This window comes from Panthera tigris, chromosome A2 (assembly GCF_018350195.1).
Source record: "Panthera tigris isolate Pti1 chromosome A2, P.tigris_Pti1_mat1.1, whole genome shotgun sequence".
In the NCBI taxonomy this organism is placed as follows: domain Eukaryota; kingdom Metazoa; phylum Chordata; class Mammalia; order Carnivora; family Felidae; genus Panthera; species Panthera tigris.
The window spans coordinates 13,499,771-13,514,688 of NC_056661.1; the positions used below are offsets into that span (position 1 = coordinate 13,499,771).

A 14,918-nucleotide genomic window follows, 5' to 3' on the forward strand; every position below is an offset into this window, starting at 1 on the left:
TGGTCACTGGCTTTGAGGGATGACCTCAGCACAACTGGTGAGGGGACAGGCAGCGGCATGCTCTTGGTGGTTGGCCCTGCCTCTTCATTCGCCTTTTCCCCTCCCCTGTCCCCTGCCCTGTGACGGTCTCTCCCCCTGGCTTCTGCCCCCGGCAAACGCGCGGCCTTCTGCAGCCACGTCCCGCGCATGGACAGGTAATTTCAGGGAGCCCTTGGGGAGGAGGAGGGCACACCATCCAGGCTAAAATCACTAATTCACTAAAAATCATTAATTTGCTTAGAGTTGACGTTGGACCAAGCATTTAAATGTTACTCGTTCACTCATTAACATTTATCGAGCACCCGTTACATGCCGTACCCTGTGCCGGGGGCCGAGGAAGGGGAGGCTGGACTTCGACCCTTGGGGAGTCCTCAGTCTCAAGGGGGTGACTGGCATGTATCCCAGCAACTGCAACTCACAGAGGTCAGAGCTTCGATGTGGGAGGCACTGGCAGCTGGGTCAGGGAGGGCTTCCTGGAGGAGGTGTCGGAAGGGCAAGGAGAAAACACACAGTGGATTTGTTCACCTTGAACCTCTGTTCTCCGCCTTTTCGGAAGATCCTTCCTCCAACAGGGCCAGCACCTGCCAGCCACGGTCTCCGTCCTTAGTCCCCACAAACCACGGGGGCCATGCCTTCTTTCCAACTCTTCTGGTTCTCCCCTCTAGGGCTGACGGCAGAAGATGGTCCCTTGCATCTCTCCCATCTTCTGGCTATGGAACCAACACACCCAGCTCCACCGTCTCGGTACCCACAGTCCCACCTTGGCCAGCAGACAGGCGGGTGCGAGGTGGGGCGGGACACGTCTTTGGTTTTTATCAAGGTGTCGGATAGTTGTCCAGTCAACAAACGTCCTGGCTGCCCCCTCTGTGCCCCATCCCGGGCAACGTATGGGTCCCTGAAAAGACCCAGCCTCGGTCCCAAGGAGTCCCCGTTCTGGAGGACACAGACATCCCCATCCTGTGGGGTTAGGGCCTGGCCAGAGGGAGTCTTAGGGTTGCTTAGGGAGCAGGCGGCGAGGCTTGCTGGAGGAGGGGGCATCAGAGCTGGGGTTTTGAAGGATGCGTAGAAGTCAGGCAGGAGACTGTTAGCATCTAATGACCAGCAGGCAGCCTAGGCCTTGAGGGGTAATGCTGGGGTTCTGGCTTTGGCGCTGACTGTGAACTCGTGGCCCTGATACCCCCTCCTGCCAGTCGAGCTCATCCTCCCGGGAGCGCCTCCACCAGCTTCCTTTCCAGCCGACACCGGATGAACTATGCTTCCTGTCCAAGCATTTCCGCAGCTCAGAGAGCGTGGCTGACGAGGAGGGCGGCCACCGCTCACCCCACCTTCGTCCCCGTTCCCGCAGCCTCAGGTGGGCCTTGACCTCTAACCTCAGCCCCTCCCCGGGCTGCCTTTGGGGCCCACGTTGTGGCCCCTCCTCCACCTCTGGCCCTGACCCTGTCCAAGCCTGGCCTCTGATCCTCGAGCCTCCCCTGGACTGGATTTCTGGTCCCACGTCACAAGCTGACTGTCCCCCGCCTGCCCCTTCCCCTTCAGCCCGGGACGCACAACAGGGAACTTCGACAATGAAATCGTCATGATGAATCATGTGTACCGGGAGAGGTTCCCCAAGGTGGGCAGCGCCCGGTGGCTGCACCGGCCCTAACTCCCCTCCATGTTGTTGTCCCTCCTTGGCACCCTGTCTTCTTGGCTGTATCCCCCCCATCTCTCCATTTCTGTCTGTCCCTATCTCTCTGTCTCAAAGCGCCCCCCTCCAACCCAGGCATATTGCTTCTCCCCCCCCCCAGTTCTCTGGCCCCGTCGTCCCCATCATCACATTCTCCCCCACAACTGTCTGTCTTGCCCCCACCTGTGTGTATTGCCCCCCCAGCCCCGTCCAGTGACCAGGTTGTCCCATCCGCCCTGCCCAGGCCACGGCACAGATGGAAGGCCGCCTGGAAGAATTCCTTGCTGCTTTTGCACCCGGCGCCCGGCTGGCCCTGGCCGATGGCGTCCTGGGCTTCATCCACCACCAGATCGTTGAGCTGGCCCGCGACTGCCTGGCCAAGTCTGGAGAGGCCCTCGTCACCTCCCGCTACTTCATGGAGATGCAGGAGAAGCTGGAGAGGCTGCTACAAGATGTGTGTTTTTGGGGGGGGGGGGTGTGGGTGTGGGTGTCCCCGGGGAGGGCAGGGCCAAGGGCCTGCAGGCGACGCCATCGCCCGCCTCTCCCTAGGCCCACGAGCGCTCGGACAGTGAGGAGGTCGGCTTCATTGTCCAGCTTGTCCGGAAGCTGCTCATCATCATCTCGAGGCCGGCGAGGCTCCTTGAGTGCCTGGTGAGTCTCTGCACCCAGCCAGGTGTGGGGCCCAGCGGTTGAGACTAGGCCGCTAGAACCGTCCTGCTGAGATACAAGAGACAGGCCCATCGGGTAGAGTTTGGAGAGGAGCACGGGGTGCCTCCCGGCTGGGCTGGGCTCTTTTCCCTGGGGAAGTGCCAGGAGCTGAGATCTGGAGGGGAGAGTTAAAGCTGCTTCAGACGGAGGGGACGGCACGGGCCGAGGCCTGGAGGTGGCCGCAAGCCCCGGCTTACCAGCCCCTCTGCCACCCCCAGGAGTTTGACCCTGAGGAGTTTTACCACCTGCTGGAGGCTGCCGAGGGCCAGGCCCGAGAGGGCCAGGGCATCAAGACGGACCTGCCTCAGTACATCATTGGGCAGCTGGGCCTGGCTAAGGACCCCCTCGAGGGTAAGCTGACGGGAGTAGGGTGGAAAGAGGAAACCCAGGTGAGGCCGGGGCAGAGCTGTGATTCAAACCCAGAGCCGTCGACTCCACAGCTGCCGTGATGTTCCTTCGTCTCTCTGTGGCTCTGCCCTCAGCCACCTGTGGGGCCCACTGTGGGAAAGTGCCTGGGGTTCCTGGGTCAGCCAGCTGTAAGTGGGACCTCTGACCTGCCAAGGGGTGGCTCCGAGAGGAGCCACCACTCCTCCCACGAGTCCCCAAAGTACTTTCCTGATTTCATCATCTGACCGTGGCCCAGGAGACGGACTTAGAGTCGGACAGGACAACCAACCCGTGGGCTTGACCAAGCTGGTCAAGAACTCCCCCCAGACAGCAGAGTCAGGAGAACTGAGACGTGGGACCCGGGGAGCGTCGAACTTGGACCTGACCTGGTCCAGGTGCGGCCATGGGAGGCTCTGGGGAGAGGTTGATGTGTAAGCGAGTCCTGGCGGATGGAGAGGTGACCAGGTACAGATCTGGGGAAGAGAGGGGGTGGACCGGGCGGCGGGGGAGGGTGAAAGCAAAGGCCCTGAGGTGAGCGGGAAGAACAGTGAGGGGGGAAGCGACTGGAGCTGAGGAAGAAGCAAATATGGGAGAAGGTGGTGGGGTCAGCAGGGCTTTGCCACAGTGGTTGGTGTCTGCCCAGCATCACTGCTCTGTTATCCCTGGGACTGGGCTGCCGTTGTCCCCGTTTAAGGCTGAGGCTCCAGGCAGATGAGGTCGAGCAGGGATTCAGACCTCGGCGGGCCCCAGGCCAGACCGCTTGTCGACTGGCTGTGTGGCCCCGGCTGTGCCTGGCTGTCCAATGAAGGCAGGTGGTGCCGTGGGCGGCCCCGGGGTCAGAGGAAGCAGAAAGTGGCCGGGCAGTTGGCAGCTGAGACTGTGGGGCAGGTCATCTATCCAGTGTCCCCTGCGGGGAACCTACTGAGTAAAAGAGGCTGTATTCAAACCCAGACCTCCCTCACCCGTGAGACCCCATTGTCCCATCCCAGCCTTGCTCCGTGACCGTGAGACACTGTCACGATTCAGTGCCATCATCACGGCTCATGTGCACCAGCCGCTCACTCGGGGCCGCCCCTCTGCCAAAGCCCTAGGGCCAGAAAACGGCATGGGTGGGGGGCTCCCTCTGGGCCACACCCTCAGCTGAGGAGGATGTTAGGAGCCAAGACCCAGAGGGCCCATGTCACAGCCTGCGTTAACAGGCCCAAGGCTCGGAGCCAGGATGATGGCTGTGCCATTCAGAGGCTGGGCTTCCCACCGGTCCTTCTGGAAAGTTCCTCAGTCGTTGCTTACTCTAGCCTGGGTTTGGCCAAGACCTGGACGTAGTAGGGGCTTGATGATGCATGCAGTGATGGTATCGTGGGAGCCGGTCAGGGAGGCACTACATCCCCAGGATGAGCCCTGGAGGCCTTGGGAAATCTCTGGGCGATTGAGGCACAGGCACGGAGGCATCATTTGAGGCTCCTCCCTTGTCTCACAGAAATGGTGCCTCTGAGTCACCTTGAAGAGGGAGGACAGCCTCCAGCACCTGAGTCCCCGGAGGTAAGTCACAGAGCTTTGACGCCCCCACCTGTCGGGTTCTTTTCAAGGTAGATCAGGCAGCCGTGGGAGGGGCTGGGTGTGCTGACGTGTTGCACGTAGTAGGTGCTTAGTAAATGCCTGTGACTTGAGGGAGAAGGTAGAGGCGAGTGCCCTGCCCTGGCGGTTGGACAGGGCAAGGCTGGAGGGGATACTGGAAAGGGGCGTTTTGGAAGATGTCTAGGAGTTTTCTGGAAGGAGGACGTGGCTCCAGCCAAAGCTCAGAAACTCAGAAGCTCAGTTTGAGAAGTCTGGAAGGAGAAGGTAGCATCAGATGTCGGGACCAGTGGCTGGGACTTGAAGGCAGGAAGAGCCCGGCCTGCTGAGGTGGGGCAGGACCCTGACCCTTCTTTGCCCCCTAGAGCCGTGCCCTGGTCGGCCCATCACGGAGGAAGCCGTGTGAGAATGACTTCGAGACCATCAAACTCATTAGCAACGGGGCCTACGGGTAAGTCCTTGGGTCCCCCATGGACTGATTTCTCAGCCGCCCACAGGGATGCCTGAGGTCCAGCGGCCCCTGAATGTGCAGTCCGGGAAGCTGAGGCCTGAAGAGGGCAGTAGAGACACAGTGCAGCCAGGCCAGGGTCTCAGACAGCCTCCGCCACGGTCTAGGCCATTACCTGCCCCAGGTGTAGGGAGTTCTAGGTATACAAGGAAAAAGATGGCCCCGTGGTGGCGGTAGTGAGCAGTGAGCGTCATTTTAGTGCCACTTTGACAGGTCCGCGTGGGGCTGGGGTGGGAGGGGGAGTCCTTCACAGGATAAGACTATCCAGAAGGGGCTTGTGCGTCCGGGTGATTTGGCTCAGCAGCACTGCCAGGAGTCTGGGTCAGGGAGCTCCCAAGAGGGAGCAGTGGCTTGGGGTCTTTTTAGCCCCAGGGTTCGTCTTCCGGATGGCTAGTAAATTTGGTGTCGTTTCACTACGGATGCAAAGCTGGCAAGCTCTCGACGGTTAAAAATCTGCTCCTTTGGGCCCTATTTAAAGCAATTTGAGTTTGGTGCCAGGGGGCTTTTGACTGCAGGGGTCTCAGTCCGCCGCGAAGAAATAAGCCAAGGGCCATCTCTGTCATATCGATGTGACACCAAGAAAGGCAGCTTAAACCCGTAGGGTGGCTGCTTTTGGAGAGGGGCCAGGTAAGGAGAAAGGGTGTCCCGGCTGTAGGGCGCAGCGCGGGCAGAGGCCTGGCAGGTTGGGTTCTGGGCCCAGGTCGGGTCCCGTTGCCCGCCCGGGCCTCGGTCTCAAGCCTCAGCGAACCCGGCTCCCCCAGGGCTGTCTACCTGGTGCGGCACCGAGACACACGGCAGCGCTTTGCCATCAAGAAGATCAACAAGCAGAACCTGATTCTGCGGAACCAGATCCAGCAGGTCTTTGTGGAGCGTGACATCCTCACCTTTGCCGAGAACCCATTTGTGGTCAGCATGTTCTGCTCCTTCGAGACCCGCCGCCACTTGTGTATGGTCATGGAGTATGTGGAAGGTGCGGTCCACTAGGGCTTGCATGCCTCCAGTGACGGGGAGCTCACCACCTACCCAGAAGAAAGTCCCTCCTTTGACCAAGCTAGGGTGTGCTCCGGCCTCCCTGGGATCCCAGCCTGCCTTGGGAGCTCCTCAGTCTGTGGGGGGGGGGGGGGTCCAACCTGGGCAGTTGGGGCTGAGGGAGTCCAAAGAGGTGTGTGAGGGTGGGACCCAGACATCCTAGGCGGGGGGGGGGGGGGGGGGGGGCGCGGTACCAGTGAGCAGAGGCCTGAGGGCCAGAAGTAAGAGCAAGGAGGGAGGGAGGGCGGGAGGTATGGGTCGGAAGGGCCAGGATGATTGGGGGCCAGGGAGAAGAGTTGTTGGACCAGGTTTGCAGTTAAAGAATGAGCAGGGCCTTCAGGTAGTGCAGGGGTGTGCACTATTCAAGGTCCTTCTAGGCAAGGAGGGGGAACGAGCACTTAGGAGGCACCGGCTGTGTACGGGGTAAGGAACCGTGTCCTCGCAGGGCTGCTGCCCTGCCAGGGGAGAATCAGGAATCTGGATCTGCCCTCCCTCCTGCCCTTCTTGGTTCCCCACCTTGGTTTGGTGTAGACCAGGAATGCTTTGCAGGAGGGTGGGGGGGGGGGTCTCGTAAGCCTGGAGCAAGGCTCTAGAGCCCAGGGCCTCTGAGTGCATCTGTCCCCCAACAGGTGGTGACTGTGCCACACTTCTGAAGAACATGGGCCCACTGCCCGTGGACATGGCCCGCATGTACTTCGCCGAGACGGTCCTGGCCCTGGAGTATTTGCACAACTACGGCATCGTGCACCGGGACCTCAAGCCTGACAAGTGAGCAGCCTGGGGCTTTGGGAGCGGGGCCTCTGATCGGGGTCTGGGGCTGCTCAGAGCTCCCCGCCTCTCCAGGTCCTGCTGGCCCATGGGCCCCTGGCAGCAGGAAGACAGGGAGCAGTGGCAACTTTGGGCACCTGGTGTATACAGAGGAGGACAGGTCCTTAAGAGGCACCTGCTGTATGCGAGGGGAGGAGAGTTGTGTTTATGGAGATGCGGTCAGGCAAAGAGAGAACGTGCGGTTTAGGGTGCACACAACGCACAGGGGAAGGGACTGTGCCCTCACAGAGTTCCCGCGGCACAAGAGGAGAGAACGTGCATTTAGGAGGCACCGGCTGTGTATAGGGAACAGGGACGTGCCCTTGGCAAGACCTTCTGCGTGAAGAAAGGGACTGTGCATGTCTTGAGCACCTGTTGTGTGTTTGTGCAGGGAAGACAGGAAGAGATGTTCATTGAGAGCCTTGGGAAGTTTATTTTGCTCTAGCACCTAATAAGCACCTACTGCATGCCAGGTCCTCCGTGGGCGACCGTGAGACGCGTGTGTGAATAATCCATCGTGCTTTATAACCCCTACATAATTTGCAAGGCACTCTCCCCTGCATGAATTGAGCACCTGCTGTTTATAGAGCAAGGGGCTGCTCTTGATATCAAGTGCCGTCTGGATACCAGGCAAGGAGCTCGAGTGTCTTAGGTTCTTGCTGCACAGGGGTGCGAACATCAGCATTAAGAATCTGCACGTTTTCAGGCGTCTTGTAGTTCGCCAGCGGCTTAGAAAATAAAGTGTGTATTTGGCACCTGCCGTGTACCTGGGCCTCTGTGCGCAACACTTGTCAATATGCTCTGTGCCATCAGGTCCGTGGATCATCCTAGAGTGGGGTGGGGTCTCCTGAGTGACCCCAAGGCAGCACCTGCCCCTCCCAGGCTTGGGACCCCCATCTGCAAAATGGCACAGGCCGGTGCCCAGCCCCAGAGGGTTCAGGGAGACAGGCGTATACGATAGACACGCGAGAGAAGTATTTTTTCCTTTCACTTTGGAAAATTCCAAATACATCCCAAAGTCAAGAGAAGGCGCATTCATTCACTGGGGCTGTCAGAGCAAAATAGCACAGAACTGGGCGGCTTAAACAATAGAAGTTTATTCTCACAGTCCTGGAGGCCAGAAGTCCAAGATCGAGGTAGCAGCAGGGCTCCCTCTGCAGTCCCCAGGGAAGGATCTCTTCCAGGACCCTCCCCCAGCTTGTGGTGATTTCTTGGCTTGTGGTGACATTTCTCTGCTCTTCACATGGCGTCCTCCCTCTGCATGTCTGGGTCCAAATGCCGTTTCTATAAGGACACCAGTCACACTGGATGAGGGGTCACTGTACTCAGGGACGTCCTCCTCTTAACTAATCACACAACGATCCCGTCTCCAAATAAGGTCACGTTCGTAGTCACTAGAGGTCCGGACGTCAACATGTGACTTTGGAGGTACATAACTCAGCCCAGAACAGAAGGAAGGGTCCAGTGCCCCCCCCCCCCCCCCCCCCCCCCCCGTCCATTCCCCACATCCATCCCGTTTCCACAGCTTCCAACGCTTGGCCCATCCTGCTTCTTCCCCATCCCTGGGTCCCCCCACCCCCCATGCCGGGCAATTTGAAGCATATCCCAGGCATCGTATCATTTCATTATCATTTCATTTGTAAGAAGGAAAGGTTTTTTTTTTGTTTTTGTTTTTTAACATTTACCTATTTTTGAGAGAGAGAGAGAGAGAGAGAGTGAGCGAGCAGGGGAGGGGCAGAGAGAGAGGAAACACAGAATCCGAAGCAGGCTCCAGGCTCCAAGCGGTCAGCACAGAGCCCGACGCGGGGCTCGAACCCACAAACCATGAGATCATGACCTGAGCTCAAGTCAGACGCTTAACCCACGGAGCCACCACGGCACCCCCAGAACTTTTTAAAGACAGTGGGTGCACAGAATCGTTCCTTTAGAGAGTCCATGGATGCAGTTCTGTGCCAAGTAAACGGTTTATCAAACAACTTGGCTGTACGCAGCTCTCCAGAAATTAAGCAGCCGAGGTACCAGGAGGTGCGCGAAACCGCGACTTTCGGTGGTGCGTATGGTTCTGTCATCTGGCAAGGTGTTTATATCCTTGAGCCGACGGGAAAACTAGATCAGCAGGGTGCATGGGAGGCGTACAAGGTTTTAAAAACGGGTGCCCTCAGGAGGTGCACAGAAATATTTCTGTATACAGCAGCTGCTCAAGGTATGTTCGTTTTTCGACAGGAAACGTAAATAACGAGGGCTTGCAAAGAAAGCATTTAGCGAAAACAAAAAATGGCCACGTGTGCAAAAATATACTGTGGGTTTCAGGCGTTTTCATGCACAGCGGGGAGATGGCATGATTCTCGGGACATGTAAATTCCAACAGCGGGGTATACAGTAGGTGCTCAGTAGCGACACCAGATGCATCCGGTGGGTGCACCGAGACGTTTGCCAGATTGGCAGTATTGCCCAAGACCTGTCGGTCCTCGTGATGATGTGCCCGCACTCGGGAAGTGCTTTCCGGCCCCCTCGGGGGAGTTAAGCCGCCCTGGCTGGACCTCAGCCCACCTGGGGTGGCACCAGGTTCCGGGGTGGCATGAGAAGCCAGGCACCTCGGGCCCCCCAGCCCTGAGTGCACCACCCGCCCACCCACAGCCTGCTCATCACCTCACTTGGCCACATCAAGCTGACCGACTTCGGCCTGTCCAAGATTGGGCTCATGAGCATGGCCACCAACCTCTATGAGGGCCACATCGAGAAGGACACCCGGGAGTTCGTGGACAAGCAGGTGTGCGGGCGGGCAGGTGGCCCTGGGTGCGGGGCCGCCCCCCTCTATCTGGATCCTGACCCTCAGGACGCGGGGAGACTTCGCAGCACAAAGGAGAAAATAAACCGCACCCCCCCCCCGCCCCCCGCCCCGTAATTCTCTCCACCCCCCGTTCCCAGCCTGGCCTTGGCCTCTCCGTCCCCCTCGTGGTCTCTCTGGAGTTGGAGGCCATCCTCCTGTTCCCCATTCTGCCTGACCCAGGTGTGCGGGACCCCTGAGTACATCGCGCCCGAGGTGATCTTCCGCCAGGGCTACGGGAAGCCGGTGGACTGGTGGGCCATGGGTGTCGTCCTCTATGAATTCCTGGTGGGCTGTGTGCCCTTCTTCGGAGACACCCCCGAGGAACTCTTCGGCCAGGTGGTCAGTGGTGCGTTTCCCCCACCGTGGCCCCGGTTCGAGTCTTGGCCGCCCTGGGGCTCTGGGCAGCAGTTTCCCTACCGAAGGGAGCGGCTGTGTGTGTGGATTGGGCACGTGTGGTGTGCCTGGCCCCAGCTGGACACTGGGGACATGGCCAAGGGCGAGACAGCAGGGGAGATAAATATGCAAATTAGGGAACATCAGATACAAAAAAAAGTGCCCAAGAAAAGAAGCAGGAAGTGAGTGAGGGGAGGTGGTTGGAGGTGCTACGAAGGGCTGTCCTCACCCTCTCACTCTCTCTTTTTTATTTTCTTTTACGTTTATTATTACTTTTTTAATTTGACTTGATTTCTTTTTCCCTCTCCTCATTTTAGATGAGATCATGTGGCCCGAAGGGGATGAGGCCCTTCCAGCAGATGCCCAGGACCTCATCACCAGGCTGCTCCGACAGAGCCCACTGGACCGTCTGGGCACTGGTATGTGGACGTGGGATGGGGAGAGGCTGCATAGAGAAGGGGGACTTGGGGCTGGGGTTTTGAAGGACGCATAGGAGTTCACCGGGCACTAGCGGAAGACCTTGAAGGAATAGCGGGTATCTGGGTCGGATGCAGACAAGGGCCACTGAGGCTGAGTGAGAGCCTACACGGTCACCGTGGGGTGTGTCCTAAGGTCCTCAAAGGCCCAGCCCAGTGGATCCCACTGTTCAGATTCCCCAGCCACCTAATTAATGGTTAAAGGACTATTCGAGACTCACGCAGACACTACAGGTTATGTCCATGAGGAAGCTTAGCCACTGGAGAGGACCAGCTGAGGTTGGGGAGCAGGATCCCTTCACGCAGTCAGCTCTCTGCTCCGTGGAGCAGAAATGCATAGAAAAGGCTGGAAAGAAAGCCCTCCTAGGGCTTTGGGATCTCAGAATCCAGCAGAGGAAAGAGCAGGGCCTGGCGGCTAGCCCCAATTCTGTCTGTCTTCGGGCTCTTAAACAGCGGCTGTTCCCCTCGCCATCTTTATGGCTCTGTGTTGGCCAAGTTGGGGCTCAAATTTGGCCCAGGGGGCAGTGGGGGACAGGGACACGCAGGGCTGAGCCAGGCATGTGTTGGCAGGTGGCACCCACGAGGTAAAACAGCACCCCTTCTTCCGAACACTGGACTGGGCAGGGCTTCTGCGACACAAAGCTGAGTTCGTGCCACAGCTCGAAGCCGAGGATGACACCAGCTACTTTGACAGTAAGTGGCGGTGGGGGGGGGAGGGGTGGTCAAGGGGGTGGGCTCTGCTATCCCACAAGCCCCTGAGGCGGGGAGGGGCTGTCTGCCACGGTCTCCACCCAAGCACCTCTCCCTGGGCCTGGAGCTTCTGACTTCCTGAGCTTTCTGAGTAATCAGAGCAGCTGCCCCCTCCCTGGCTGGGGTTTCCTGTGCCTCTGGGGTCCGGAGGCCACGGCATCCTCTTGGGTTGTGGGAGGGGAAACCAAGGCACTGAGTGTGGCAGACCCTTGCCTGGCGTCCCTAGCGGGTTCAGCCTCCTGAGCATCCAGCCCTGACCAAGGATGGTGCCTCATCTGTCATACGGGAGGGAGGGGCACTTCGCTTTGCCTTGTGGAGGGAGCCCCTCCGACATTGTGGGTGGGCTCAGACAAGTCTTCCTCTGCCTACTTGGGGCTCCAGCCACACAGGTTAAATGCTCTAGGTTTCTAGCACCTCCTCTGGAACTTGCTGTGTGATCTTGGGCGTGTCAGAGGTCCTCTCTGAGCAGCTGTTTCCTGTTCTGTAAAGTGGGGAGCATCCTTTATGTTTAAGATGCACACGATCACCTAATTCTGGGTGACCCATCTCAAGGGCGAGGCTCCCAAGGGTCAGACGCAAGAATCCCCACCCACAGTCCCACGGTTTTTAGGGACCCAGCTGGAGTTTTTCGGCCAGGTCCTCACTCTGCCAACTCAAGCCTCCCGTGGCCCCTAAATACACCAGACACAGCCCCACCTCAGTGCCTTTGCCCTGACTGTGTCTCCCCACCCCGGGACGCCCTCCCCAGATCACCCCACAGCCCTCGCGGCCGCCTCGGGGCATCGGGTGGGCTGTACGTGCCTTTCCGTCCTGCAGCGCGCTCGGAACGCTACCGCCACCTGGGCTCCGAGGACGAGGAGACCAACGACGAGGAGTCATCCACGGAGATCCCCCAGTTCTCGTCATGTTCCCACCGGTTCAGCAAGGTGGGCCCGGGGACCTAGCTACGGCACTGGGGACGTTGCAAAACGTTGGTTCGAGGTTGGGGGCGGGGTTCTGCTGCTTTCTGTCATCATGGTGGTTGAAATACGTATGAAATATACCATCAGAGCCGTTTGATTGATTGATTGATTGATCGATCGATGGGGGGGGCGGGGTAGAGTTTTTACCTTTAACGAAATGACCTTGGAAATGACGTACCTTTCCGCGACGCCAACGCTACGGTTTTCGGAGTCACAGTAAGATACGCAGAATTGCATCCATCGTTAACGTGAATGCCAACACATCAAGCACTGATTTCAGTTTCATGGCGAACACAGTCAAGAAAGCAGCCACCGGACAAACGTGGGCTCCTCTCCTGCCTCCCCCTCTTCCCGGGAGGTGGCGGCAGGGGCAGCTGCAGCGGCAGAGGTCAAAGGGGTGGCGCCCCATCGTAGCCATTTTATTTTATTTTATTTTATTTTTTTTTTTTCAACGTTTTTTTTTTTTTTTTCAACGTTTTTTATTTATTTTTGGACAGAGAGAGACAGAGCATGAACGGGGGAGGGGCAGAGAGAGAGGGAGACACAGAATCGGAAACAGGCTCCAGGCTCCGAGCCATCAGCCCAGAGCCCGACGCGGGGCTCGAACTCACGGACCGCGAGATCGTGACCTGGCTGAAGTCGGACGCTTAACCGACTGCGCCACCCAGGCGCCCCGTAGCCATTTTAAACTACAATTCAGTGGCGTTCCGCGCATTCATAAGGTCGGGACACCCATCACCTCTGGTTCCAGAACGTTCCCATCATCCCAAAGGGAACCCCCGATCCCGTGGGCAGTCACTCCCCTTCCCCTCTCCCCCGGCCCCGGGCCACCCGCAGTCTGCCTTCTGTGTCTGGTGTCTTTCACTCAGTTGGATGTTTTCAGAGTTCACCCGCGGCATCGTGTGTGCAGGGCTTCGTTCCTTTTTGTGGCTGAGGAGTGTTCCGCTGTGTGGACGGACCACGTTTTGTGTACCCATCGGTTGGTGGACACTTGGGTCGTTTCCACTTTTGGGCGACTGTGACCAGCGCTGCTGTGCTGGGTGCCACGTTTTACAGCCTCACAAGCTTAAGTTTCCTTCCTTCGTGTCCAGTTTGATGAAGAAAACCTTCCCTGCTGCTTGTGGGCCTGGGCCCCAGGCGGAGCGTCCTGATCAGCAGCAGAAACCCTGGCTGCGGCCCCCTTGGTAGCCGGGCCCCTCCGAACCTTAGTTTCTCCGTCTGTACGGTGGGCGTCTTTACTCTGCTGTTCTTAGGGATGTGGTGAGTCTGGATTTAAGGAAGTGACTCCCAGGGAAGCACTCAACTAAGCTCACTCTTTTTCCTTTTTTTTTTTTTTTTTGAGAGAGAGAGAGAGCGCATGTGTGTGTGTGAGTGGGGGAGAGGGGCAGAGGGAGAGAGAATTCCAAGCAGTCTCCACACCCAGCGTGGAACCCGACGCCGGGCTCGATCCCACAACCCTGGGATCGTGAGTCGGACACTCAACCGACGGGGCCACCCAGGCCCCCCCACGGTTACTAATGTTTTCTGTTTCTTCCAGGTCTACAGCAGCTCCGAGTTCCTGGCCGCCCAGCCCACGCCAACCTTCGCCGAACGGAGCTTCAGCGAGGACCGGGAGGAAGGGTGGGAGCGCAGCGGCGAGGCCGAGTATGGCCGCCGCCTGAGCATGGATATTCGGTAGGTGGGCTGGAGAGTATGAGCAGAGCCAGCTTCCGAGCCGGCTGGGAGGTGGAACCACAAAATCTAACACTGCAAGGAGCTTCCCGGTGGCCCAGGAGAAAAGGGTCAGACACACTGGCTAGCCTGTCAGACCCCTGCCAGCGCGGCCCCTATCACTGCTGCCTCTGGCTTTGCGTCCCTTACCACAGCAAGCATAAAGCAGCCGTGCGCTGTCCTACTGCTAGGCTTCTGCTTGCCCTGTTCCCTCTGCCAGCATACCCTTCGCTAACAAACTCCTGTCGGTTCCTCAAAGACCAGACTCAACAGAAATAATCAATGTCTACTAGAGGATGAGTGTCGGAAGCTGGGTTTTAAAAAACACCAATTCTCTGGGCAGAGGACGGGGCAAGCAGAGGGAACTCACCCTGTATTTACGAATTACCTCTGGTTCTGGGCTGAGTGTTCAAATCTGGCTGCCAGGGGTAACTGGGTGTCCCGGGGCGACGGCGCCTGGCAAGTGTGACTTTGGCCCTTCCCTGCAGCAGCCTGAGGTCCTGGACATCCTCTGGTACTTCCTGTCCGTCGTCTTCCCAGCCCGAGCGGGGCCCCAGCCCGTCTCTCTTGAGTACTATTAGCCTGGACACGATGCCCAAGTTTGCCTTCTCGTCAGAGGATGAGGGAGCCAGCCCGGCCTCTGCGGGCCCCAAGAGGCCCATCTTCATTCTGGGGGAGCCTGATCCACCCCCAGCAGCCACCCCAGTGATGCCCAAGCCCTCAAGCCTTTCTGGTAGGTGAGGTCCAGGGTGGGCGGGATAGTGTTGTAGAAAGTTTCCCAGAGGGACTATTTGAGATGGGTTTTGAAGGATAAGTAGGAGCTCTCCAGAGAGACCATTCGCCTGTCTAACAAAGGCTTTAAGATAGGAGAGGCCAGGGCTCCCAGAGAATCCTCGAGCCTCAGCTTGTCTCCCAGTCTAGGGCTGATACCCCCAGCTTCACCGGGTCAGGATGGGACTGGAGAGGGGGGTGAGACCGCAGAGCTCTGAGGGGTGCTGGGGGTCTGACGGGTGGGAGAAGGCTGCTTAGAGGAAGGGACTTGCAGCGTGGAGCTTTCCAGGGAGAGCAGTGCAGGAAGGAA

General features: G+C 58.5%; 1 protein-coding gene across 21 annotated transcripts in view; it reads left to right on the plus strand.

Moving 5' to 3' along the window:
• MAST3 (microtubule associated serine/threonine kinase 3) overlaps positions 1 to 14,918 on the plus strand; it is a 36,488-nt gene that overhangs the window by 16,059 nt on the left and 5,511 nt on the right. For 6 of the 21 annotated variants that reach the window (XM_042978591.1, XM_042978592.1, XM_042978579.1 and 3 more), the window contains 17 exons: positions 705 to 783; positions 1,230 to 1,390; positions 1,576 to 1,651; positions 1,950 to 2,159; positions 2,255 to 2,356; positions 2,632 to 2,764; positions 4,278 to 4,339; positions 4,738 to 4,823; positions 5,642 to 5,850; positions 6,539 to 6,677; positions 9,354 to 9,486; positions 9,727 to 9,892; positions 10,257 to 10,358; positions 10,986 to 11,108; positions 11,982 to 12,091; positions 13,665 to 13,801; positions 14,329 to 14,570. In XM_042978591.1, the coding sequence (XP_042834525.1) occupies positions 705 to 783; positions 1,230 to 1,390; positions 1,576 to 1,651; positions 1,950 to 2,159; positions 2,255 to 2,356; positions 2,632 to 2,764; positions 4,278 to 4,339; positions 4,738 to 4,823; positions 5,642 to 5,850; positions 6,539 to 6,677; positions 9,354 to 9,486; positions 9,727 to 9,892; positions 10,257 to 10,358; positions 10,986 to 11,108; positions 11,982 to 12,091; positions 13,665 to 13,801; positions 14,329 to 14,570 (2,270 nt within the window). Of the gene's footprint in view, position 1; positions 784 to 1,229; positions 1,391 to 1,575; positions 1,652 to 1,949; positions 2,160 to 2,254; positions 2,357 to 2,631; positions 2,765 to 4,277; positions 4,340 to 4,737; positions 4,824 to 5,641; positions 5,851 to 6,538; positions 6,678 to 9,353; positions 9,487 to 9,726; positions 9,893 to 10,256; positions 10,359 to 10,985; positions 11,109 to 11,981; positions 12,092 to 13,664; positions 13,802 to 14,325; positions 14,571 to 14,918 lie in introns of those variants that run through there. The other 15 variants (XM_042978585.1, XM_042978588.1, XM_042978577.1 and 12 more) reach the window with 6 other exon arrangements.